This window comes from Varroa destructor, unplaced genomic scaffold (assembly GCF_002443255.2).
Source record: "Varroa destructor unplaced genomic scaffold, Vdes_3.0 BEIS01000004.1, whole genome shotgun sequence".
Classification (NCBI taxonomy): Eukaryota; Metazoa; Arthropoda; class Arachnida; order Mesostigmata; family Varroidae; genus Varroa; species Varroa destructor.
Genome location: NW_019211457.1, coordinates 6,844,438 through 6,871,598, shown reverse-complemented (window position 1 = coordinate 6,871,598; position 27,161 = coordinate 6,844,438). Strand labels below are relative to the sequence as shown.

Here is a 27,161-nt window from a genome sequence, read left to right as displayed (position 1 = left end):
CCGGAACCTTCCCAGATGCCTTTTATTTCTCAATGTTAACGCCGCATTCCTCTTTAGCTCAACACCCCAGTTTCCCGGGTCGTCTGTGTACCTGTTGATCCGATGAGTGGAATATATATATTCGTTGACGCTATCACTAACGGCTGAGGGCCCAGGATTCAAAAATTGTTCCACATCCATTCCACGATGTTTTCTGCAAATTGATTTCGATACCGTTAGCACTGGCGTGGAATCGCGCCTTCAGTCTTGCAGCTCGTACTGGTGGATGGCGGGGTCCGTTATAGACTGAGAGAAGCGTATTGGTGGTGTTGAATGAATTTGGAGTCGAGGAAATGTTTGGTCGTTTCAGGGAAAGCACAAGTTCATTACTGCATGATGCGGACGATAAAAAACCGGAGGTTATAAGAGGACGAACCATTATTCTAAAGAGGGCTTGTAATGTTGTTTATGCGTGCCTGTAACTCACTCTTGGAAGCTGCCAGGAAAAGAGGTGAATAGAACGCAGATCTGCTGTATAGTCGAGCATCAGATTTCGGTTTTCTGCCTTTTTTTTGCAATAGGTATTGCGGTTTTGGCCTGCATACGACCTGCACGAGCATTTATGGGATACAATGTACTGTAGGATGCCAATGGATACGTCCAATTTAGATGCAACTCTGTGAGGTATCACTGTAGCTGTGAAGACGGGCTGAAACTTTACCCGAAACTGAGAACGCGTGCTTAAAATAACATAGTACCACTTTGTAAAATGCTAATTCCTCTAAGGTCATATGGCTTGCAAGTGTGGTTTCGTCGGTGACTTGGCGGTTTCTGGAAAGTAAGTCCGAATACACCGGTCTTTCGTATCGATTAAACTGTAGGCCCGTAACATTAAGAGATAATTGAACGTCTGTCTGTCGATCCGCGAAAGCAAATTAGAATCATAGTTAGTTAATAAAGGACAACAAGAAATAGTTAAAACTAGATTATTTCCAAACGGAAAAGTTGGTATAATAATTAACCAGAAGCTTCGATCAAATGCTTTATCTGGTACTTACTAAGCCAATATTTGGAAACTTTTAGAATTTTCTCGTAAAGGAGGTTTATAAGTTAATACAACTTGCATACGACACATTCTAAATAGTCCGGCTGTTTGAACTCTGTCCGCAAATAGGAACACCTTAGCATCTGTTTCCGTTCTATATTTAAATCAATATCCAAAGCTATGAATGATCTCCCCATAAATATTTTTTCGTATTTGTAGACTCCCACGGAAGTTACCAAACAGTTCAGTAGATCAGCAGGCCAGACAAATCCGGAAGCTACGGTCTATGTGGATGTAATTCAATTTTTTATCCTCCTGCTTAAAACGTCTTCCAGCATCAAAGCAGGTAATAAGATCCCCATGTACTAAATACGACAACACCGCGATACGTTTATGATCGATATCGATTGAATTTCATTCTGTTACCATAAATATACATACTGGCGAAATCCTACCAAGATCCATTCAGGGACCTCGCACTAAAATCAGTAAAAAAACAAATCCAATACATTTACCTATGAAACGACAGCTTCAAAGCGTCAGAAGACATGATCCATCTTCTGTTAATCACTGCAATAACCTCTTTAGATCGATAATGCCGCATTTGTTATAGCTTGATGACAAAGACCATAGCGTCTCGGTCGACTCCCGCTCACGCAGCTTTCGATTCGCTTTGTGTACATAAAGATGAACATACTTGAAAAACAGCTCGACTAATCATGCCAAGATTAGAGGATTGCATTCCTTGTCCTTTTTTTAATGCGAATCCCGGGGGCGGGGGGGGAGGGGGGTATCTGCAGGCTCTGCCAAAACTTCATCCACGGTCAATAAATCGCTAGCTGCTATCATATTCAGCTGTCGTCGCTACAGGCTCAACAACGACGCCTACGAACACTGGCGGGCTATCAGGTGCTCTTCCTAGGTTTAGGACCGCTATTTAATTATATGCGTGTAACCTACTTGGCCAAGAAAGGACCAGTCGAGAATCCCGACAATCAATAGCGCGCAGTGGAAAGATAAATGGAGTCTAACTATACTATTTAATGCGGATAGGTAACTGGGACAAGCCCTTCTTGTAACTGATGATACGACGGCGTACTCTTTAGGCCACCCGGTTTCAACGGTGTATTTCCACGCTCGTTCTGGCAACGAGCCTAAGCCAAAATCAATTTAGCTCGATCTAAGTTATAGCTTGTAGGTAGTTTAACTACAAATACAAATAAAGCCAAATCATACGACCAGCCATAGAAATCCTCCAGACCAACTTTAGTGATTATTACCAGTAGTTTTTACTACCATTAGTCGTTTATTACAGACGTACCTGGAGAGGACGGACGCATCGGCGGTCGGGAGTGGTGCAACACGTGGTGCTTTTGCAATTGCTGCTGTCCGCTATGATATGAAGACTGTTGCACATGAGGCAGATGGTGCATGATGGTTGTGGACTGGTAAACAACAGAATCGCTGTCGTAGGTCGCCACCGATGAGCTACCAGACGAGTGTGACGAACCAGATGAACCCGTGGAATAACAGGACAGTCGATTGAGCGGTACCTGGTTGCCTTGATTGGTCTGGCATGACTGACCAGCGGTCAAAGTTCCGCCACCGCTAGCGACATTAACGCCGCTGTTCGATATGGCCACGAGTGTTCCACTCGGCTGGGGCACACTTGCGGCGAGCGGAGGATTATTGTTGGTTAAATCGGGTACCGTGGGGGGTGCGACTTTCTTGATCGTCGACGAACGAAGTGTGCCATTTCGTTGAAGTCCGCCTATAATATTATACACAAAAGAAAATAATCCGAATACGTGGTTAAATGTTGACTATAATTATTCAGCGTGGCTTGCTATACAATAGTGTGTGAATGTGGTGATTAATATAATTTTGCCATAATATTACAAGTAGTTAAGTGCTACTTACATGACTTGCAAGCAAATGATGATCTGTCATCACATATAGCTCTTATTTCGCCGTCACTAGTGAATCTAGCCACAAATCGACATGGAAGGTTAAGACGAGATCTCATAACGGCGTTATCAGCTTAACTGGTCATCATGGTATCGAAGTAAACACATTGACTAAATTAAATACTAAACAATTTACACGCAACGCTAAAACTGTTATCGTGACACAGTGTACTGAGGAGGGCGCTTACGTGTTAATTAATAGCCGCCTTGATTCGGATGAAGTCCCGATCCCAGAACAGGCGGACCAAAATTAGAATGTATACAAGTTTGCCGATGCGCCAATATACCTAATATTACTCCAAGTTTTGTTACTAAAAGCAGTCCTCATGTTGTTCCTTCTTATACTCAACATTACTCATAAAGGCTTGGTGAATCGAATGTAAATTTTGTTTTTCTCGACACCGTTGTCACCTCTCCATTTCCTTCCTGGGCCTTCTATCCCCTGTGAGGTTTTGCGTTTTCTAACAGTCTCCTTTTCTAATTCTCCTTCTCCTGTCCTCTTTTAGCTTTCACTAAAGGCATTTCGTTTCAATATCTTCTCTTAGATCTCTTACTAAATTTAGCCACCTCGCACCTATTAACCACCACACAAAATGACTAGGGTTGAATGGTACAGGACTAGGTTGTTTCCGACCATTCTACTTGCCTTAACTTTATCGTCTCAGCCTTCTTGTTGGCGTCGCCCTATTGCGTCAGATGGATGCAGGGGTCAAGCTCAGAGAAGAAGCGGTCCGGCGAGAACGAGTAAAGCCGAAGAGCTATTGACCAAACGTCTCTGAACCGTTTGCGCAGAACCTTCGAACAGTAGATCAAAGCTGACCAAGCGGTCAAGCAAATATTGACACAGCGCAGTCTTTAGCTCCCCAGCAAAGGACTAAAAGCTTTTTGCTCTCGTTTAGGAGCATTCAATCCAAGCAGACCTGTACCGTCTCCCGCGTATTCTGCTCGCAAATTGATCGTCGCCATATTTTTCATGTAACTTAGGCTAAAGGAGAGATAGTTTTCCTAATTCCTCAGGCTGGGCCCCTTTCCAAGGTTTTACCCTCAGCCGCTCCCATAACCATTTTCAAAAAGAAGGTGTAGAGTTAACTACAAAGAAATATTTTTTGAGGTTCAAGTTTCCGAGTAAAAAGCTAATTTTTAGAAAGCGTGCCCTCTTTAGATGTCTGGCTGGACTTAGTGCTTCTGAGTGAAACACAGGCTGAGGCATAACTTAAGGGACTCTTTTAATGCAGACTTGGAGCATCATTTACGGTCAGATTACTGGACAAAGTCTCTGACATTTCCTCTGCTTTCCAACTTAAGCTTTAATTCACATATACATTTGTGAAATATTTGGTAAAAGAAATATAAAATATTGCTGTTTTGATCATACTAAAGAAGATTCATTTGGATTACAGAGATAAAGGGTTCGATTTAGATTTAGGTTACAATGGGATTTTGTGTACCTAGGTAGGATACTCTTACGGGGAGTGCAAATACAAGTCATTGTATTGGTAGGTTTTACAGAAAAAGAAGCTACCTAAAACGTGGAGCTGGTCGAGTGGTATTTCAACATAGAAGTCGTGCTGTTGAAGTCACCGAAAACACCCCTACTAGTTTATATTCTTTTATTGCCGATAAAATATTTGGAACCGGTCTGATTTGACTCTACTCAGATAATTCAAGTACACTTCTTATGCGAGGATATCTATTTTGGGGGGGTACTGCTGCTCTTCACCATTCGACGAAAGTTTTGTGGTCACAGTTGCTACAGTAGACTATGTCTCGTGTATCTAAAACAATAAAACGACAAGCTGTCTTTTAGTTAGCTCTTTTCGATTTGGCCTTTATTCCAATCCTTCATAAATCTCATAACCAGCATTCGTCATCCGCTTATGCTTACTTCGACGTTAAACTGCCATTTGCATTGACGTCAAACGCTACGTCGTTGAGGCCACCAGCATTATTCCACTATCCTTTAACCCCTTATATCGTTTCTTCAGTCGTGCTGGTTTCTTTCCGATATCGAAGGGCATCGAATCCCAGCTGTAGAAGTTATATCTTAGGATTCTCTTAGGGCCGAATCGGTCTCTGATTTACCACACGGCTATGAAGGAGCATCTGTTGCCCTTCTACTTTGATTCAACCTTTCTCCTTCCTCCCTCTGAAAACGACTGCCCTTGCTTACGCCCAGCAGTTCCTAGTGCCTACAAGCCATGCAAAGGCTTCGTCAATCCCAAACGTACTCAGTGCGAAAATAGGAGAGAAGGGTAATAGGAGAAGTGCTGGTGGTGCTCACTGAAACTGGCATCCCCCGTGGGCTTCACGCAGACGAAGAGCGAAAGACATCTACTGTCTGCCCATCGGAATTGGAGGCAGTCGGTTGCCCTTTCTGATATACCATCTACGATAGGCTGCGGTATACAGGGGTTTTTGGATTGGCGGCCTCAAAGACGATGCATCTAATTGCAGGAGCCAATAGGGTGACTAATTCCTAAACACGAGTTCCTGTTTTGTACCGAGCGAGACACCCCATACTCCCCATATTCTGCACTTATTTCCTGAGTTTTTGGGGTAAGTGTGTCAAGGGTCTTAAGTTCATTTATAGAAACATGTCCCGTTACAAGCAAAGTCGATACCGCAATACGAGATCAAATGAGTTGAAGCCTTAGTATTCCGCTATTGCTGAAGGATTCGGAAGACAATAGCTGAAGTTCTTCTTCGTTCTGTCAATACTTTTCGTCAGCAGAAAAAAATCACACGTTAGTGTTCCTTAATTTCGCTCTACGAACGAGCGCAATGCTACAAAAGAAGATGGTATGGTCTGTCGTGGTAGAATTTTGCAGGTTCAGCACAAACCACGCGCTGATTTGCGTGGAAGTCCCCATAATTTCCGACCGCGAACTTTAAAATAGACGACGTTATGTAGGGGAACATGATTTAATAAGTAGCAGCCTACTGACCATGACTGGCAGCAGAAATGGCGAACGAACGACAATGCTAAAGGGAACCGACAAAAGAAATCGGGGTGGCGACCAGGTCTGTCTGTACATGTCTGACGAATAGCGTCCACTCCTTAAGCATATGAATGAAGTAGCACAGTGGTCGAAATTGTACCAGCGCCAAGTGGCCGTCCTAGCGTAGGCCCAATTTGCTGGCTAAAAAGAGGACTGTTTCGATGTCGATGGCTACCGCCTCCAGACCGTTAGTGCTTCGCTATTGTGCAAAGTGCTGCGGAAAACTACAGAGTGTCCAGCAGAGTCCACATATGCATACGAATGGAATGGAGAGACCCTATAGCAGTTCGCTTTCGACTACATTCAAGCGGGATGTATTAGCATACGCACTATTAGTAGCAGTCATATGTTGATTTATGTAGTACGTATTCCAATTCGCATCAGATGGTATCAGTTAAATACGTTATTATATAGCAAGGTATTCGAGTTAGTCGAGGTGAACCTGCACAGAAATTCAAACGCAAATATCGAAGATTGTATTTGTAATATTTCTTTCTTCTTTTCTGCTAAGTGTTTGTTGTTTAGAGAATGTGGCCTGCGTTGCAGTATGTAATTTTCTCTCACAGAAATACGTGGTAAGGCCGACAGATAATACAAAAATTCAAAGCTTGGATATTTCCCCTATAAATTGAATACCAAACAAACTGGATAGCAGTTCAGTAAGGAGATTTTAAGTGCCTAGCCTTTTTCCGCCTGCCCCGTTTTTTAGTATGCGAGCGCGCGCGTCTCTTTTAGTCGGTTTCCTCCAAACCAATTAGGCCATTTCGAGTTTTGGACAAAGCTGTTAACTGCCTCGTTGCGTTTGACAGACACCGATCGCCTAGACCTCTTACAATTGCCTCAACAAGCGAATCGTCTAGATGAGCTAACTGCAGGCGAAATCAAGGAACACGTGGAGAAATCAATTCATTTCTCTAGCTTTTATGTGAACCATTTTCCAACCGCTTTTTCGTACTATCTCTATCGCCCTCTTTATGGTCTTTTCCGCTCTTGCTGTACATGACCCGCTGCTTCACATGCACCTCTGCAAATAATCCACTATTGTTTTGAAGTTCTGTTTGTACCTTTTGCTTCCGCTTTTCCACATTTAAGATGTCCTCTTTAGTTTCAGGTCGACGGACCGAGTTCATCAAATCAGCAGGGATTTAGCGCTGAAACGTTGTTTGCCGCTGTCGCCTGCTTCCTTGCCACTACCGTTGGTTATTTTTGAGGCAAGGAGCTTCTGAAATTTCGCCAACTCAAAAGTAACTTCTAGTTACAGTGTCAAGGCAGATGGCGTCTAACCGTATGAGTCAAGTGGCGGCCTGCGATTGCGACTACGGGCCTGGACGAGCTGAAGCAAGCTACGTCGTAATACACTGGATACACTTAAATTAATAGCTAGACCCCACAAATGAGTCTTCTGAAAACCCGACAGGCACGTATGGATACAACTGTGTTTACGCATCGGCAGATGAGGTTCATGCATGTTCTTCGTATTCGCGCTAGCTGAGGAAAACTATCGTAAACGATAGAAACATCAGTGCAATGATACCTAACGGATAACAACGGCTGGACAACCTTGGTGTAGGTTTCATTTTCTTCTCCATAAGAAGAAAAGTAATGGAAGGACTGTCTGTGCGTGAACAAGGAAAATTTTCTGGAGTTCAGCAGTCGCTTCTCTTGCCTTACCTGCACCCAACTTCCAACCCCCGTAGATGCCGTGACCTCAATTACCACAACGGTTTTGTTACCGTTTTTGTAGAACTAGTAGAAACGAACAAATGTATAAGTATGTGTGAGAAACGCAATAAAATGAGAAACCAGGTATATTTGTACATTGGCAGTGTACAGAATACCTAGTATGTAGTGTATAACATGGTCTTTAGGAATCCACCTGTAACCGATACCAAGGCCGTCGAACTTCAAGTTGTCCTTTTTGTAGTGCCTGTGCTGTGCGCCTGCTCTAGACGTGTTGGCTGCAGGATTTTGGCAAACTTAATCGTTGGATTGCGGGGTCAAGTTGAATTCGAAAGAAGCTAGACTGCTGGTCTCTAACGAACGAATCGCAGGTAAGCAATAGATTTTCATTGACGAAAACCTCGGCCCATTGACGACTGAAAGAAGACGACAACAGGATGGGGCATTCATCCGCCAGGTTTCGCCCATTGCTCAAGATAAAACACACTGTTGCCAGCCAGCTCTCGCAGTAAGTCTGCAAGAACTGCGAACACGATCCGTGAGCCAATAGTGGAGGCGACGGTAGGAACACACTGCCCTAACTCTGGTGTTGATTGTGATCAAGTAATAATGTGCATTAATGCTCATAGAGCTGACCTAGCGTTTTGTAGTAACTCTATATATATGCTCACGGTAGAGGCAGCATCTGTAACCAACGGCGAAAACGATAGTGAATTATCGTCGAGCTTGTATTTAATAGAGGCCTGCCACTCAAAGCTGTTCCCCGTTGTCAACGTATGCTGAACTTGTTTTCCGTGGACTCTAACATCTTTATTAGAACATAGACTGTATAACCCAGCAACATCCCTCATTTGTGGATTCCTATCAACGTGTACTGCTTCGCATCGGTTTTTCAACTAAAAGGAGTTTCCCACCGAACGTTGCGCGTCTGTCTGACCACAAATTACTAATTACTAGTCATTAATTACGCCAAGAAGCAATAGCAAGACCAGCTGTTTGGGCTGTGCCAGAATCAAGCCAGATACATCCGCCGAAAGCGGATCACATCCATTAAGATAATTGCTAATTTATTTAATTCCTCTTGATTTTCTTTCTACGTTAGCAGGGAAATCCTGGAAAGCAGCAATAGCGGACAAGTGTCCACGCGATGGTGGTTAAGATGGCTGACCCTACGAGACGGTATCGAAACAAAGCCAGCTAGAAAATCTGTCGGATCTAGCAGAAGCTAACATAAATATCTATTTCTTAAATTGCGTGTTAGTACGAATGGAGAAAGATAAAACAATGAAAAATTATGCCCTGTTCTGCGGTCGTATGCTCATCGTTACCGCTGTTACCTCAAATCGAGATCCCTTTGTCGACTCTTGATGATGAAGAAATGTCACGGCGAGAATTTAACGACGAAAAGAGGTGGCCTGTGGACGAAGGCAAACACCGCTTTGAGAAGTTTAGTGTGGTCAAGGCAGTAGTCATATCGCCAAATCCTCAACTCAGAAAAACAGAATAAATTCAATTACTGTTTTTTTTTTAACAATGTTGAAAACCGTGACATAAAACATCCTTGACAAAGTTTTCTGGTTATGCCCATGGGCCATTAAATAGAGTCCTGTTACTTCTGCTACATTCGTGGAAGCCAGGTTGGCTTAGTAATCATTTAATATTCATGGTCTTTTATTTCACGCTACAAACAGGCAACAAACATTTCACGCTAGCTGTATCACGCTATAAACATCTCCATGGTAATAAACTTTTGTTGACTTCTTAACTTGGTAACTTAAAAATGACACCTACTACTTAATGGTAGTTCCTTTTAGCAGCCATTTATACAAGTCTTGAGAATCTTGAATCAGCCTAATTGGTGGCTTAGATACATTTTGCATCATATCCCTAGTTCACGCTTAATTAAGGGCGTTCGTTGTACAGTCTTTGTACGCTGGTATCACCGTCATTTTAGTGCGCAGTCTTGCTTTGTTGGTATTTGCAGCCGTTTCAGTACTAGAGAACCTCCTGGAACGCTAATTCTAGACAACATATATCTCTATCAAAAAAAATAGAACAAATATTTTGAGTTCTATGTCCGATGTTGCAAGTGAACATGGTTTCAGATAGATGGCCCCACCAAGCACAAAATTTATGTGCATACGTTCAGTTTCAAACCTAAATTACCTATAAAAAGTTTACTAGGCAAACACTTTACTATTCCAGTATCACGGGAGACAACTGAAACATCACACCTTGCCCAAGAAGCTACAAGTCGTCTGTTGGCCGGTCCCAGTTAAATCATGCTTTTACGTCCAGTGCTTGGCCATTCTTTCAGCTGATTGAGCCGAGCGCCTCCGACATAGGTTGCCTTACGGGACGGGTGGCGCCCCCGCGCAACGCGAAAAGGAACTTCTTGTTTAACAATGCCCTCTCACGGTTGTTCCGGACAACAGCTCACCGGTTAAGAGGCGGCAGCATTCAAATCTTTGTTTTGCGCGGCAAATATAGAGAAGAAGGAACTACTGCACCATCAACAATAGACACATTTATTAAGCAGAAATTATGAACAAATATTCTTGGGGAAAATCAGAAGTCGGTTCGAGTTTCGGCATTAGATAGAAATCTGACATGACTAAGTTTTAATTTATAAAAAAAAAAAGAACAGCTTATTGGTAATCTACTGCTTTGCAAATAATGCAGATTATGTAACCTTTATTCACTTAAGTAATCCTTAATATTGACGCCTTGTAAAGCAGCACATGGTAGACTCCTAATAATCATTAGAACCCAGCATGCTTAACTGCTTATGCATTCTAAGTGGAACTTCGAATGCTATTTTGGATCAAACTGAATTATCATTTAAGACCTGGAACTTCCAACCCTAACTGGTTCCTGAAACAAAGTTTCGCGCCAAATACACGGCAGTTTGCTGTCTGTAGTTAACGTTCTATTAACGTAATTTTGAAATCTACGCCATCAGTATCATTTACAGTACGCTATATACGCTTATCGTGACCAACCGATGGTCGAAGATCTTTGGCGTGGTTATTGATAACCAAGTCTATTATGCTCGAGTACGAGTCAATATTCCAAAGTAATGTCTGAGCACAGTCTCCTCATAAAGTCAGCCGATGACATCGGCGTAGATGCTGTTAAATTTTGAAATTAAACACACTCATTTGGCTATAGCTGATCCATTTTTTTTGCTAGCGAACCATGTTTCCGAATAAGACTATCGGTAATGAGACATCGTTCAGCAACGGATATTTATGCGTGTCCGCCGCCTGGTCGAAGCTGATAGAGCTAATGAAAATATAAGCGTTGACAGACATTATTATCATGAGCATTGCCGTAAGCTTCGTGTTATCGTTAGTCCGACTCAGTACGAGGATAAACCGCAGTTTGTTACCAAGCGACCCTTCAGAGCGCTCGCTTAGCCTGTGAGTCATCTTCCGCATATGATGTTTTTTTTTCCTTTATTGAATTTTAAGTCAATGACCAGATTTTTACTTTACTAACGAGGAGATCGAGACATTAACAACCACAGCAGTAGCGTCAATGACGTCGATACGAAGCCGCAGAGGATAATGATGGTGATGATGAGATTTGAATTAATTTTAAGTGGATACAGAATGATAGTAGTGGTTGATGCCACCGGTGGATTGGGGTCAACGTAAGGCGGCGGGCTCTACGTGCGGTCTATCTTCCGTATGACCGAATGAAGATAGGGGCGTTATGATGCAGTTCGAAAATGAAGAGATTTCCGTTAAAAACTTAGAAGACTTCGTGCAACGGAGATTGCAATAACGCGTCTCCTGACGACGGTTGCCAGAGCTAAAAAGGGTAGTTCGCTTGCGTAGGTCTGGATATAGCTATAAAAACATACAACAAACAGAGTCAGAACAGAATTCTGCACTTGTACGACCACCTGGGCACCACCCGGCAAGTAGCCGTAGAGTCACGTGCTATGAACTTTCTTTAGCAATAGAATAATAATGTTTTTGTGCGGCCCTCACGGTAAATGAATGAGGTTGTTGATCAAACATTACCATTGACTTGTTGAAAACCCGTTAGTGAACGCGTCAGCGTGAATCGAGTGTGACGATACACGATTTGGCTTAACTGCGCCAAATAGTGCGAAGTCTAATATATATGGTACTTTAGTTAACAGAGAAAGTCAATTTAACTGTATGATTCCTGTAAATAGTTAACAAAAGAAACAGAACTTCTTCAAAGACAACTCATTTGTTCTGGTTACGAAATAAGATACAAAGAAAAAATACAGAAGCACAACTATTTCTATTATTTTAGGATCAAAGGGCCTTTATAAATTTAGGTTTCTTCAGCCATCTGCTTGCTTGTTGCGGAACCGCTTCATATGAGTGGGTTTTTATGCCCAGTTTCCTGATTTCAAATAGCACAAGAGGCCCTGCACAATTTTTTCCCAATCGAGGAGTGTTTGATTTTGGTAACTAACTCTGTATAAGTTGAATGTAATAAAGTTCGTATCATCGCAGTAATTATGCTGCGATATAACCGTTCTACATATCCAATCGTATGTGTGGTTACCAATGTAGCATTGCACGCGGCTTCATTTAACAAGCCCGCTAAACTGAATCATTCAATAATTGCGAGTCACCACTTCCACCAGCATTTACCTTAGCACTAGCCGCTGGTGATGACATGAATCGGCATGACTACGTTGGCCATAATCTGAACGAAGTTACTGCCTAGCGTAACTGACTGGTTACCGGAGCCCGATAGGCCTTTAATGATTGTGTCAACAACCAACGAGTTTTACCTGCTTTTGCCTTTTCGTTTTGCGTTTGGGCCTCGACGTTGAAGGACACAAATTAGCCAAATACGCTCGCTCACCATGCTTTGCTGCTTGTCCAGCACTTCAATTTTTGGTGGATACTACACATGGAAGCTTGCGGGACGCCCTATTCCGCCTGCTGGCCTCCAGCCGCCTGGTCTTATTCGTTAAATTTCTTATTCCCTCGAAAAGGTCAAGTGTGGATAAAAGAGAAAAATGGATTACGAAAGCCGCGTCAACGCCTCATAGCGCTTATATTCTCTAACCAGAAAAAAAACGTTATCAATTGATATAAGCCAAGGGACTGTTTATTTGTCCGGTTCCTTTTGTTTGTCTATGATTTTTATTGTTAGGTTGATGCTGATCCCTACTGAGTTAAACACGAAAAGCGGCTTCAGCTGAACACGTACAATGGCACGGCGACGAAGTCCGTTCTGGTAATATCGTTATTCTTTTCGTAATTTTCAGCTTCTCCGGTTGAGTACTTCTGCAAGGAAATTGACTGTGGAACACTTAAAAGATACTGCTTGATCTCCGTAATATACTGCGATATTAAGATCCATGTTAGAATTAGTACATATTTGATTAAAGCAATCGAGTGTGCCGTCTACGGCTACAAACTTACGGTGTTGTTAAAACCCAAGTGTTATTAAGCAGACAAGAAGGTTTTTCTACAAGCGAAAAGCAAATTACCCAATTCTATCGCATCGCACCGTTGTAGACAGAAAGCCACAAAACAATATATTTTTGAATAGGAGAGTATTGTCAGCCCTTTTGATATACGAGTACAAACAACAGCTTGACGGTTGGAGTACATTGCAGGTTTTCTGTTTTAACATATGTAAGTTAATATGGTTTTGAACTTGCATTGTTACTGAGGTAAATCATTAATATAATTAGCGGCTATTTTTTTTACATCGTTACACTAAATATGCATTTCTCTACATTTTGACATTTCTCGACCTCGATTAAAGTCCTTTTTAACCTCATAAGTGTGATCATTTGCCAGTTCCATTGCTAAGGTCTACCTTGAAGTTTTTGAACTCGCAGGATGTATTTTGGGCCCAAAGCTGATTTATGGAATCAAGTATTCCGTAGGCCAGAGTTGAAAAGGTCAGTTTCTATAAGCGCTTTAATCCGCAATAAAATGCCGCCCGGCCCATATCACCCTAAATTTAAATCCCGTATATCCTATATGCATACTGTACCCTTCTGTAAAGAGAAGCGCCCGTGACTAATCAACTGCTTGCATATTTATTCTCATTTGTAATGTCGAAGTACGGCTGTGATTTATGTAACAGAATGTCGGAAACAGAAAGAACAGACGGAGTTATAATGCACAGCAGACAAGACCAGAGGTGAAGCTGATTCAAGCTTCTTGGTAAGAAGAAAACCAACGAGAATTGCATGTCCATGTATATCCGTCTCGCTTTTAAAAGCCGCTGTCGAAACTGGCGATGCCAAGGCCGTTGCATAAGGATTACGCATTACTCGATTAATAAGGGACTAAGGTGGTACGAACGTGGTAAACAAAACACGTCACTCACGACACTAGCTACCGTTAAGGCACAATCCTAGAAAAAACCACTGGGCCATGGACGGTGTCGATCAAGGACAAATGGATCGCTACATTTACAAATTAGTATTGTTTATAAAATTCGTGCGTTAAATGATCGCCCATAATCCACCTTAACTAGTAGCTATATTCTGTGTCTAATCTATGACAAGTATGCGATAAAATCACTTAGAAAGAAACGGGGGTTCGCAACAAACTTAACTTGTCGTTAGGACGTAGGCTTTAGACGATAGTGTATTTGAGTGAACCCATTTGGTATGATGATAATGTAATTATGTACGAAAATAATTAATTAAACTGCTGTGACAATTTCAGGATGGGCTAAATTCATCTATTTAGTCAACGTTATTGATAGGTAGACAACAGAGACGTCTCGCACAGTTGCGCTATACTAAACTGTGAACAGTGATTGTGGAATACTCGGTGACTTAACACTAGGCTTCAGTTGAAGTCTGCCGAGAAACAGAAGTCCCCTACTTCTCCTGTTTTTATCTCGGAGAAAGGGTAAAATCGGTCTATCGCATCAGCGATTTTCTTTTTAAGCCTTTTCCGGACATCCTGACTTTGGCAGTCATTTCGAACCCAGAAATAACCCGGATCGATACTGCAAGTTCGACATTCTGCTGCTGCTGCTTCGTCTGTAGCGTCTGTTACTGTAACTTTTAAGCGTAGCCTGCATCGAGAATACGAAGATACTCAGCTAATGCAGTTCTGTGCAGGTCTGCACTTTTGCTGTGTTCTTATCGGTTTTCAGTCGACTCTTGCAGGAATATTCGTTCGAGTAGATGGTTCTCCTGTTTTTTTTTTTTTGTTAGGATCTTACTTGCCCACAGCGAAAGCTCCGCATATCGTACATTCGTTTCCTGCCATGCACAGGCCGTCGCACCGACGGCTGATCGGAGGTCGCAATGGGCGCAACTGCTTACTGCCACCTTCCCACATAATAATGTTCGGCTCAATTTTACAATTTTGGGCACTAGCACAGATTTCTTTTGCCATGAAGAGGGGCCGGATTGCTACTCAAAAACCACGACAGAGGATAGCAGCAGTGAGACGTGCGCCAAATATAAAAACGTATTCCGCCAAGATGTGCAGCGACACAACGCGTATAGCGGCATTACAGAAATGCGTCGTTTACAGTAATCTGACTGCAGTTTTATTTATCTTATCTGTGTCAAAAGTTTTTGAAGTCACTAATATAGGACATCTAAAGGAAAATGTATACACAGTTGTAAAATTTAACATTGTGACATCACGTGGACGAGCTAACGTGTTGGAAGACATAGGCTGGAGGTCAAAGTAGAATATTGCAATTTTTTTGTATTCTAATGATCTTGCAGTTAACTATTTTCTATAACAACTTCCTTCGTTTAAGCAGTTTTACCAAAAACATCTCTCTTGTCACCGAAAGCAGTGCATCTTACTTTCAATATATATGTTACCGAATTAAATATTCTGTTTCATATATCATATTGTGAGTCTAAACAAGGCACAATGGAATCGTGGTGAAATCATTTTCACTACAATCCGACACAGATGATTATATCGCGTTTGTTAGAAGGATGATATGGAACTTGCCGGAATTTTTGCTCTCCATTGTCGTTAGTTGTTAAATATTTGTTGCAGTACATTGGACTCAACCGTTGAACGGGAGGCGACCGTAGATAGGAGATGTCAACGGTTATTATACCCGTTTGAAGCTCGATAGATTTCAACAAGCCGATTTAATTAAAAGATAGTTTATTAATTATATGTAGTTAGTAAAGCTTCTACTTAATTTTTCATAGTGATGATCTAACAGCGGACAAGGGATATTCTGCGTCGATAATGACAATCGCACAAGATCGTTGATTGAATATGTGCTAATTATAATAGTAACAAATACTAACACTAAAGAAAGGTTTGAAGAAGAAAGAAAATAAGTTCTAATCATTTCCTTAATTTTTGCTGAATACAAGCTTGTCTCGAAGGGAAAATACTTTTTTCTTTTTTATCTACCAAGGAAATGCTTTTTATCAAAAAAAAAAAACAAAAATAATTTTTAATACAAATTGAAGAAAAATAACCTTTTTGGGACAGTTGTCTCAACCACGGCCGAAAGCTCACATCTAGATGTGAAAATTGCCTAATTCTCAAACTGTACACAAGACGTAAAAAAGTGGGTCTTCTAAAAACGATTTTGTATCGTCGTGCAACGAATCCTCTTGAAAAAAAACCCAAAAAGTATTTTTTAAAACATCGAGGTTAAAGACTTAGTGATATTTGTAAACCCTTCTATATGCGATGTGTGTAATCAGTAATCCATAGAAACATCTTATATAATAGCTTGGTTTATAGTGGTTACAAACTACTATTAACAATTGTTAGGTGAAGTTAGCAATCAAACTGGCCAAGTCCCAAACGATTTGTATATATTGCAAATATGACTTTGTCAAGCTCATTTTTTCACAAAGTAAATCAATTCTACCATTCAGCGTAGGCTTTTATTAATATCTTTATTAAGCACGTTCGTGTGCGAAACTTTTACGGCTGCCATCTCTTGTCGCATTATATCATCGCTAGCAAAAAGGCGAAAGGGAAGGGCGTCACAAACCTCGTGGAGGTTCTTAGGGCATCTTGGGTTATTGCCCGCAACTTCTAAAATCGCTGCGTTTTCCATACGAAGAATTCAGAAAAGTGGGGAACAATCACAAGCAGCGTTGACAGTAACGTCCATGTTGTCGCTGCTACCACACGTGTTGCTGTTATTGTTCTTGGTTGCTGTTGGTGCCTTGTCTATTGTTGTTGTCTGGCCTATCCCCTAAAAAGTTTTGTGTCCGAGCACAGGTCATAGAAATAAAGGATAGATATGCGAAGCACAGAATTACACTGTCGATTAAACCAACAAATCTTCCCGAGCTAATCGCAAAGACAAAGCACGGCCCCGTCAATATTTTTATATTGAACTCTCTTCATAATGCTAACGGAAACAATTTTTATCAAGCGCATGTTTGACGATTGAATCATTTCCATGGAAGAAAACGGCGCGAGAAAGAGTTGGAGTTTTAGGGAACCATTCTCTCCTCACCCAAGACGACGTCCTCGACTGATACGGACTCGTGTGGTGTTATTCCTGCTTTTGACCTCAGTGCTGACCCTATCATATTGGACTGGGTAACACCCGAATTACCCCTGTATCGCGCGGCTGCTCCGCCATTCATAAACTGCTCTTGACTGACAGTAAAATAAAGGCAGTATACGAAAAAACTATAGGCAATGGGGCTCATTCCAGCGCCCCCTACGCACAAGTACAGTAGAGGGGTAGATATTCTTATAGCTAATCAAAAGAAATTCGTCTTTTCGTTGTAACGGGAAATGGGATTTTTTAAAACAAGAGGTAAGCCTTTGTAGACGAAAGCTTGTAAATGTGTTCTTCGATGTCAGCTGTAGTTAGAAAATACAAAAATTATGTTATAGCTAACATTTACTTTGTCGTATGCGAGAAATGACTCGACGACCTTTATACATCATAATAATGGCTGCACTACGAATCAAGATGATAGAAGGGCCTTACAATATCTCATTTAGCATATCAAAGCTGGTATGATGAAGGCTGACTTCGAATCAATGCTTAATACCGACAACATAGCCAATCAATAATACTATAATTTCTAATATTTGAAAACAACCGTCCAAACTTCTGCCTTTAGCCTTCAAGTTTATGACCACCGCAAAAAGCACTAATATACCTCAATTCATTACAAAAAGCTACGCCTTTGAGCATTTTCTTTTACTTCGAAGAACTCTTTTCTTTTACTAATTCTGCTGATTTTTTTATCTTGTAAAATATGATCCCCTCTCAACGATCACCAAACACATAACGCGTTGCGACTGAAACTGTATTCTGAAATAGTCACTGCGTTGCACGCCGGTCTGATGTGCTTCAGTTTCCATCATTTCGAAGGCGAGTGGACCGCGACTAGTGGAACTAGTGATAACGAAAACCGCAATTTTTCTTTTTTGCGGCCACTATTCCGACTATTTCTCGGGTCGCAGCGTTACAACCCAAAACAACAGAAGACTAGTTAACGAGCGTCAGCGTGACCAAGAACGAGGTGGGTAATACGCATCAGTCTCTTAAACGAGTTGCTCCAAAATAAACAGTTACTCGAACGAGTGTATGCGTATATCGCAACTAAAGCTATGTACACTGTTTATTCAGGCTATTGTGCTCTAAGTGGATCCTGTACACAGGGAAATAACCATAAGCTCACAAGAGAGAAGGCGGCATAGAATGGTTTATGTAAGTATCCGCTTTTAGTTGCATCATTGGTGATTTAATTCTATAGAAAAATGGCCGAAAAGTGCCGGCGTCTTAGGAGCTGTGGTTGTAAAGTCAACTGTGGCAATCGCATCAACAGGTAGCGAGGTCAGTGACCAGTGCGCCATCTTGTTGTGGTACCAATAACTCAGGAAACATTCGTAACTTTGTCAAGTATATACAAATCAGCGTTTCTTCATCGGCTCTTTCCTTCATTTCTGACTGACCAAAATACTTGCCTGTGCTAGTTCTACACCGGATTTCTTTTCCAACGAGATCTCCGTAGTATATACACACTTCGCTCTATACACAATCATAAAACAGTTATCGTCAGAGAGACATCCAGCCATGCAGGCCACGACGATTTCAGGCCGTCAGGTCCTGGATGGGTATCGCTGTTCCTTAAGCTATAGTTTTTTCGTCAGCAAGTCGATTCTATGCATCGCCGACCATCACTGTCGCACTGTATTGCCATTCAACGGGTCCACATAGTAAGACCAATTCTAGACCAATCCAGACGACGGCTCGTCGCTCGCCCAAGATGGTCATTATCCAATGTTGCTTTGCCCCATCCCTTTTCGTCCTGGCCGCTGCCCTAAGATCACTATCGTTCGCCTATCATTCCGGAAGCCGTAACGCTGCCGACAGCAAACGGCAGGTGGTGTGCTACTCCTGCTTCTCTGCTCACTGGTCAATATCGGGCACTTGTGTAAATTTGCAGCCACCCCTAGGCCCACTGGCCGGCCTAGCTGTAATTGGCTCTTTTTCTCCACTCCAATTCCGCTGGTTTTATTGCACAAGGGACCCGCCTCTAACAAAAAATCTGCACATGTACTTCGTCAGAGAGGTAAGGTTTAGGGGAGAGAGAGACAGAGAAAGCTTGAAACAAACAGGTACGTGAAGAGGCAAAAAGCTTGGCCTAACGCTCTTATCCGAGACAGAATACAGTTGTTCCTTTTTTCTTCGTCGTCGTTCTACAGGAAGGTGGTGATCAGGCCCTTCCGTACATAACGCGTAAAGTAGGTTGCGTGTACTATTCTCGCGATGTCACGCTTTTTGCTAATATAATCAAAGTAAAAGTGATAAATTAACGATGAATGCATGCAATAGCGTTGAAAAAAGTCATTCTGAATTTCGAAGCCTTTCGCTTACTCAAAACACGGGCTAGTTTTCAAGTTGTATCGTTTAGTATATTATTAACGTTAGTAACGGTAGCTTGAATCTTAATTAATGAATTAAGTTAACAAGGAATCTGAATGGTTGTTATAAATAATCATTATATGCCGCCTACTCTATAGTATATATATATATATATATATATGGTCATTGTGATATAATCGCTACATATTGTTGACATTATTATACGATGATACGTTATAATCTAGGCTACACAACTGCCATAGTATAGAGCAGATTTGCAGATTCTATTAAACGAAGAAGATCTCACTTTGACCGTGTGTACGATGAGTCGATGGTCATCTTGGCATCATTGTTGATAAGGAAACTGGAGCATTAAAGGACCTAGATACGGCCTGCCTATGGCGTCTAAATCAGCTTATTCTGCTGCCTACGAAGAGGGGAAGATAAATTGAACAAAGCGTTGTTCTGTTTTCACACTAAGTCTACTTAGTTTATGCGTGGTCTCGGCTTTCAGAATAATCAACGCGGGTCTTATTGACCTCTTGACTAGTTCTAGTGATGAGCAGCCTTATTCTTTACGACCTGTCTGAAGGGAGCAGGGCCTATTTAAAACAGCCCGTTCTTATGGAAACAAAACATTCGATTTTCAAGAAAAAAAATGCCACGAAGATTTCTTTAGAAATCTTAATGATTTCCTTTCGCGATACCATAGTACAGTCATGAGCTTCGTTGAATTAGGGCATCGAAACGTTAGTTGCCTTTTGGAATGAACGACTGTGGCCAGCTGTATTTGATTGTTAACGCACTAGCCTTTCATCGCCTTAATTGTCGCATTAATCCTTTGTATCGTTATGGTAAAGAGGAAGCAGACCAAAATTGGTTACCCCTATAAACTCAAACCGCTGAAATGGCTGTGTGAAAAACTGATTAAAAATTGTGATCGTCGTTGTCTCCCAGACGTTATCGTTTTTTCAATAGGTTTGACCATAAAGACTCATCTAACAGCGTTGGCCACGCAGTATATAAGAAAGTGTGCAAGTCTGCTAAGGCGAACAAAATGATAACTCCAGCTGGAAATTTCGTCAGCCTGCAGACAATAAATTGAGGCGATAAAGCCGGGATATAGCATTTTTGTTGGCAATGAACTCGCGATTAGAATACCCCGGCCAATTTCGACAACTCATTTCGATATGAGGCCAGATACAAACGGGAAACTGACTGATAGTACAGATTCAGCCGCGACATTACGCATATGCGATAGTTGAATGTCAGACAAGTTTTTCTAAAGAACCGGACCAACTTGGTTCAAGGGAAAAGTCATAGGACGCACGACAAAGCTTTAGTCTTGCGCCAAGCAGGCAGGATGACCACAAGGGTCTGACCGCACGATTTGATGATCGCGTGACTTCTATGACAGAGGATGCAAGACTTGGACACCACCCAGGTTGTGGTCCAAACAGAGTCACTGGGTTAGAAAAGAACAACAACGCGGTGTGCGAGTCAGGCCCGACGTTAATGGCAGTTGGAGAGATGAGCAACCCAATGGCTAGCGCAGGGTAACAGCCTTTGGCCAGACCCCAAAAATCTGACCTCAATATGAACTAGAAAAAAAATTGAACGTAGATAAGAATACGGAAATCTTGACTGTTAAGCAGTCCCAGTCTTAACTGACACTTTGCGTTGCATATACTAATAGTGGAACACATCATGAAGGATACGCAGGAGGGTACTGGTGCCAAAGGCAAGGATCAAACCGCTATAGTGAAAGCAAAGTAGGAGCTAAATTGATTTCACCGTTGAAAAACAACTGTGAACCCCGCAAGACTCCAAAGAACAAAATTAATAATCGATATAATACCCATTACGTCTTATCGTTTTCCGAAACACAAATCGTGAACGCGAAGGAACACGTGAACGACGCACGAGCTACATAAAACCCCGCGAGGTACGGGACGCCCATGCCGGCATAGTGTGTCTTTGAAAGAATAAGGTAAAACAATAGTTTGCATCCGGACGCACGAATGCTTCCTCAGCAGCATATCTGGTATGAGGTGACGATGGCTTCGGGTCGGAGATACCCCTGTGAGACACCGATTTAGAAGCATATCTGGTTTTTATCATAGATAGTGTCTATCGAAACCAGTCAGTGGAGAATAGCAAACGACTAAGACAGATTCACATCTAGGGAACGTAAGGCCTTTAGCTGGAGATGCGGGAATTACCGCTACTTAACGACCTACGCCAATGCGCAGAGGAAATGCATAGGATGACCCGACTGAATTCCTTTTCATTCATCCACTAATATTGGTATTGGTCAGTTCTTTCTAGAACAAAAAAAAAAACCCTAACTCATCATGACGTATAAAAAAATACGTCATTTTTATAATGTGAGAAAATATCAACTATCATAATATGTCTTCACACAAGACAAGCCATCAATAAGAGCGGCACCTTTTCTCTGTCTGCCCGAAACTGAAGGTTACCAGTTTGTATAAAGCTTCCAAAAAAGCTCAAGGCACACTCCCGTAAAGCAAAACGGAAGGCTTTCAATAAATCTGAATGGCTCGAATGAACTAAAATGGTTTTAAAAAGTATTTCGACCTTTTATACAAAAATGAGCAGATATACAGAATACAGATAAAGGAGCAGAATATATATTGCCAACTGGGTTGTCCAAATAAACTTTATCGGTTAGCCGCTTTACGCCTTTAAGCCCACCCCCCCACCCCCTTTGAGCGTTTTGAAGCCTTCTGCTCTTGTAACCTTTGACTTGCTACCAATCGAAAATATCATTCCGCTAAAGTATTTTCAATTGCACGTATTTAGCCACACCGAAGGTAAGCAACGTCAAAGTATGAACAAGTATGGAATATAACATCGAAACAAACAAATAATAATAACGAAAATTTGGTATAAACTATGCGAATGACATTTATGCTATTGAGATGAAAATAATAAGGTTCGTTCTTCCACCAGATGGCTCTAATTGTACTTTAACCTTGTTCTTTTATGATGCTTTTCAGCTTCAACGTCTTACCGCACAAGCAGACGTATCCACTCAATGTACTGACCTATAGCATGGTAGGTTTTCCTAAATATACCTTTTGCCCCGACGAAGAAAAGTAACATGCCGCTGCATCTGGGACAATACACAGCCATAATAAGCTTGCGAAACGAGCAGTTGAACAAAGTTAGTAGCGATACTGTTGTTGAAAAGCCCCATTTTGAATCGCCAAAAAAAGGACCATTGTCATACAGCGATGCCAGAAAGTATCGAGGGACGTCTCATTCAGCAGTGTTCAACTAGAACGACAGCAGAACCGGATGTAGAATCCTAAATGTTTTGTTCAGCTAGAGCAATAGACTAAGCAGTGGTCGATGTTTAGGCAGTGGGTTTGCATGAGTAACATAGACAAACACAGCTACAAATCACTCATGACACCTTTTTGAGAGGAGTGAGATTGAATAGTTTGCTTCCTTGCACAGATGTTGCATACAATAGCCTTCAGTTCCGATCAAAGGATAATGAATTTTGAGGTGCGTATACAAATTCGAGACCTGCCACCCCAGTTCAGGTCAAATAGAACCAAAAAACGTACGAAATCTATATTTCTATATGTGGCGCAACCTACACTCTCCGGCTAGATTAAAGTTTACGCCTTGCAAACGAAGAGATCTTACCATTGTGTTTACTGAGACCTTGTACGTGTTTCTGAAGATTTGAATAGCCCTGAGTTAGAGTTGTTGAAGCCAAAATGCAGCGCCACGAAGAAGCTCATTCGTGTGGAAAAGTGCAAAAAATACGGCGACAATAACAGCAGCGGCAGACACAGTAACGACGGGAAGTGCACAGATGAAACCACCGCAACAAAATTATAAGGAGCCTATGTCGGCGAAAGTCTTTAGGAAGGAGAAGGAAAGTCCAGAACCGAATTAAATCGTAGGCGCTTGAATTAGCTTGTATTTTACTAGACCCTTATTTTTATACATAGTAAGGGTATATTTACGATTGACAACACCACCTGCAGAGATGTTGTAGTCCCCAAGTTCTTCGATCAATGGCTTTCCCCACAGTAAGGATTAGTGGAAAGACTTGATTAGGTTGGCAGCAGTCTGATCGACTTACCGACGTGATCGTTCTCCTTCATCCGCATTGTAAGCTATATCAAGACGAACACTTCCTACTACTTGGACAATTTATTTTTGTTTTAACTGAATAGCGGAAGCAAAGTTCACACATTAGTCCAAAACTGGGTCTCAAAGATCTCTCTAGGCTGACCAGGTCCGAAGCGGGGGTTAATTATATGCCTGCGAAAAATATTTCTGCGTACCAGTCAGATGGCGCAGAGACAGTGATAACCTCAAGTGTAACTTCTTCATTGGAAAGGAGAAGCTCCAAGTAATTTTGGCTATCCTAATATAAATCGGCATTAAGGAACAATTGCGGACGCATCGTTTTTTAATTGGCTAAGTGCATGCAGAAAATTTTCACCAGAGTAGGCATCGACAGAACGAGCAACGTTTTACGCCACTTTGCAATTGGCGACGTGAAGCGGGAAATACTCGCTATTAGCATTTTTCGCATCGAACATCGACCACCGTTCCGTACCGAAATCTTAGCCATATCCACCAAATTAACAATTGAATCGAAAGAAGTAGCATCAGGGCAGACTATCTCAAAAAGACCCAATACCGCCTTAACTGAAAGCTTCTAGACTGAAGACGCTTCATTCCTGAAAAACAAACCAGGAATTGGCTCAGCTATTGACCGCGGACAGAGAGATAGATATCCCATTGAGTTAAGATACCGTTGTTGGAAAAGGCCAGGATTGATTAACGGGGTAAACGGGCAATGTGCCCCATGCGGGTAAAACGGACAGGAGAACTAATGAACAATGGCCGCAGTGGCTATATTGTGCGGACGTCCTAAAACCGAGCTTGTAATTAGTATGCGAGTAAGAGCGAATAAAAAAAACTGGGACGTGATGTATAGAGTAAAGGTCAAATTAAACACGCGATAACTGGCTAAAGTCAGGTGCAATACTATGGTCGAGAAAGCGCCTATCTTGACAGCTTCCCCATCGCCAACGGGACTTTTCTAAGTACAGCAGTCGATCAGGATGGATACATTTTTGTCTTATTTGTCCTACGTATTAAGTAGGAATAATGCCTTTGGTGAAATATTGGTAACATGTTTAACCATTGAACTTCGCTGGGGTTGTCGACAGCTGAAGCTGGATTCAAACTATACATCGTATCGACAGCCAAAACGTCTGCCGTCTAAAGCAGTAGCGTTTTACAGAAGTTGCAGTAAACTGGTGATAAAGTACAAAACAGTTACTGTTTTACCATATTGGGTTGTATTCGATGTTGGTAGTGAACGTGGATAACCAACAAGAAGGAACATGATAAGTTACTTTTTTACGCAGATAGTTGACTTTCTGTAAGTTCAAGACTGAGCTAGCTGTCAGATAACAGCACGTATTACCTCAGATTCAAATTCATAACTTAAATTCACAATTCATTTAAGTCCAAAGTGATTCAATTCAACGTCTGATTCAGCCTTTCTTTTTTTTTCTGGCATCGCTTTGGAGATATTCTGAGATAGAAACCCCAGCGAGTCACTTCCTGCTGATATCCAGAAGCATTCAAATCACATTTAAAAATAACGATACTTGAAACACTACCGTGTTTACCAAATGAACAGTATATAGACAATGTATAACCGTTCTACGTCGTATACATTTGCCTTTACTTCACCTATATAGAACAAAGTCTTTCGGTTTCCATATGTGGGACGGCGGCGTATGCAATCGGGATTCCTCGATCCGTTTCCAAAATTATTCTAACAAACACATGTTCTAGTAATCGTAAAACCAAACAATGCAATAGGCCATTGAAGCGCAACTAGCTCATTCAGTTGAATACAGGGGACAGATTGCATTTTGTCTGAGTTACCTCACTGTCCAAGGAACAATTACCAAATTGCGACAGTTCGATGTTTAGGTCGACACAACTTAAGCTCAAACTCATATTTTGAGTAAGTTGGACGAACTATGCGAGCCAATGAACATGAATATCCTGCGATTTTTCATGGACATTTCACATAACAATTAACTTTTCTATGAACCAGATGAACAAAATTTTCCAAAAAGCGAAGTTGCCATCGTTTGCCATTCTAGGTGTAAATCTTCGCGTAAAACGCAAAAACCGATGCATTTATCTGTACAATTAAATCTAACAGAAGTAGAGAGGCTCTCTTAAGGCTGTTCACTAGACCTTTTAAGTTGTTAGAGGTCCCATATTTCTTCCCGTTTCGGGTTCACGTCAGACCGCATGGTGCCGTGGATTGACAATGGCTAGCTTTTAATAACATTATTCGACTCTAGCTATATTCTAACGTAATTCCGTTCATTCGTTCAAGCGGTTCCAAGCTGTTGAATTTCGTATAATAGAGACGACGACTTTGCTGCCAGTACAATGGAAAAACTATTCGTTTATCTTCAAACGAATCGTTTTCTAACCTTATGCTTCATAACGCACCTCACATAATTTCACTTTGCTTTGTATCTGTTGCAGACATAGCTTTTACAAGAGCTCCACAGGCTACTACGAGTGATGGTTCTGTTCTTTGGCTGGCTCGAAACTCCAAACGAACGTAAACTCGTAACGACTGGTCATGCGTTTACCACTGATTATGTCTTGTGAGCACCATGTTCCCCGCGCCAGGAAAACTATTAAGACCCGCTTACAGCGCCACCACGTTTGTTAAAAACAAACCGTTGTCTTGTGTTCGACAGGCTGTTCTAGGAGCAGACGACTACATTCACGGCAGACCTTGACTTCCCGATACCGACTTGCGAGCAAGCGCAACATACTTTATTCGTGGCTCTATAGAAAGAGGGCGCTATCCCGCAACGTACTTATAGCTAAAGATTCATAGATTAAACGTTACCGTCATTGAGCGTCAATGATGTTCTCCATGGGGTTTTTCTTCTTTATTCCGTTTTGCCTTTATTAGAGAGATAGGCCGATAGAAACAATGGATAATACTACTTGACCATCGTTGATTTCCTTGGGGATGGAGTACATACAGTAATCGATCTTTATCTAGTGCTGCCGGAGGCGTAGACGGCGAGGGTCGTAGTTCGTAGTCGATGTCCAGATCGTATCGTGTAACTTTCATAGCATACTATGTATATTTATAACGGTAATAGCGGCTTCATTATAAATGGCGATTGTTTACTTACCTTAGTTTAGCGCGAGTATTCAAAACGACTCCCGCTTTTTAAACCAGCTCGCCGATTCTTCTTCATGAAATCCCAAAAGCGTTTAACGACGGCATCATTCATGCAGATAATTAGAATAACGATTATTTTGTTTAGGTTGGTATAGCTTGCTTGGCAACAGTGTTATAATTTTCGCATTTTATTTAAGCCGGTACTTACGCCGTTAGGTACTAGTCCACCAAACGGCGTGTGTCTACGCTCCGATTTAAACCCGGTCCATCACGTGTACTTGAGTTTAACAGACAAATACGTTACCCAGAACGCTACCACGGGAACTTGGCTTTATGTTAGTGATGGTTTTTCTCTGAAATACATCGGCATATATATTATATCAACGAGCAAGCTTAAAAGAGTTTTCTTCAAGCGACTAGCTTTTCTTTTACCAGTC

General features: G+C 41.7%; 1 protein-coding gene across 3 annotated transcripts in view; it reads right to left on the bottom strand.

Annotated features, from left to right (window-relative positions):
* Positions 1-27,161, bottom strand: part of LOC111249932 (uncharacterized) — a 390,414-nt gene that overhangs the window by 148,107 nt on the left and 215,146 nt on the right. For all 3 annotated transcript variants that reach the window (XM_086987780.1, XM_086987779.1, XM_022804407.2), the window contains one exon: positions 2,346-2,795. In XM_086987780.1, the coding sequence (XP_086843906.1) occupies positions 2,346-2,795 (450 nt within the window). The remainder of the gene's footprint in view (positions 1-2,345; positions 2,796-27,161) is intronic.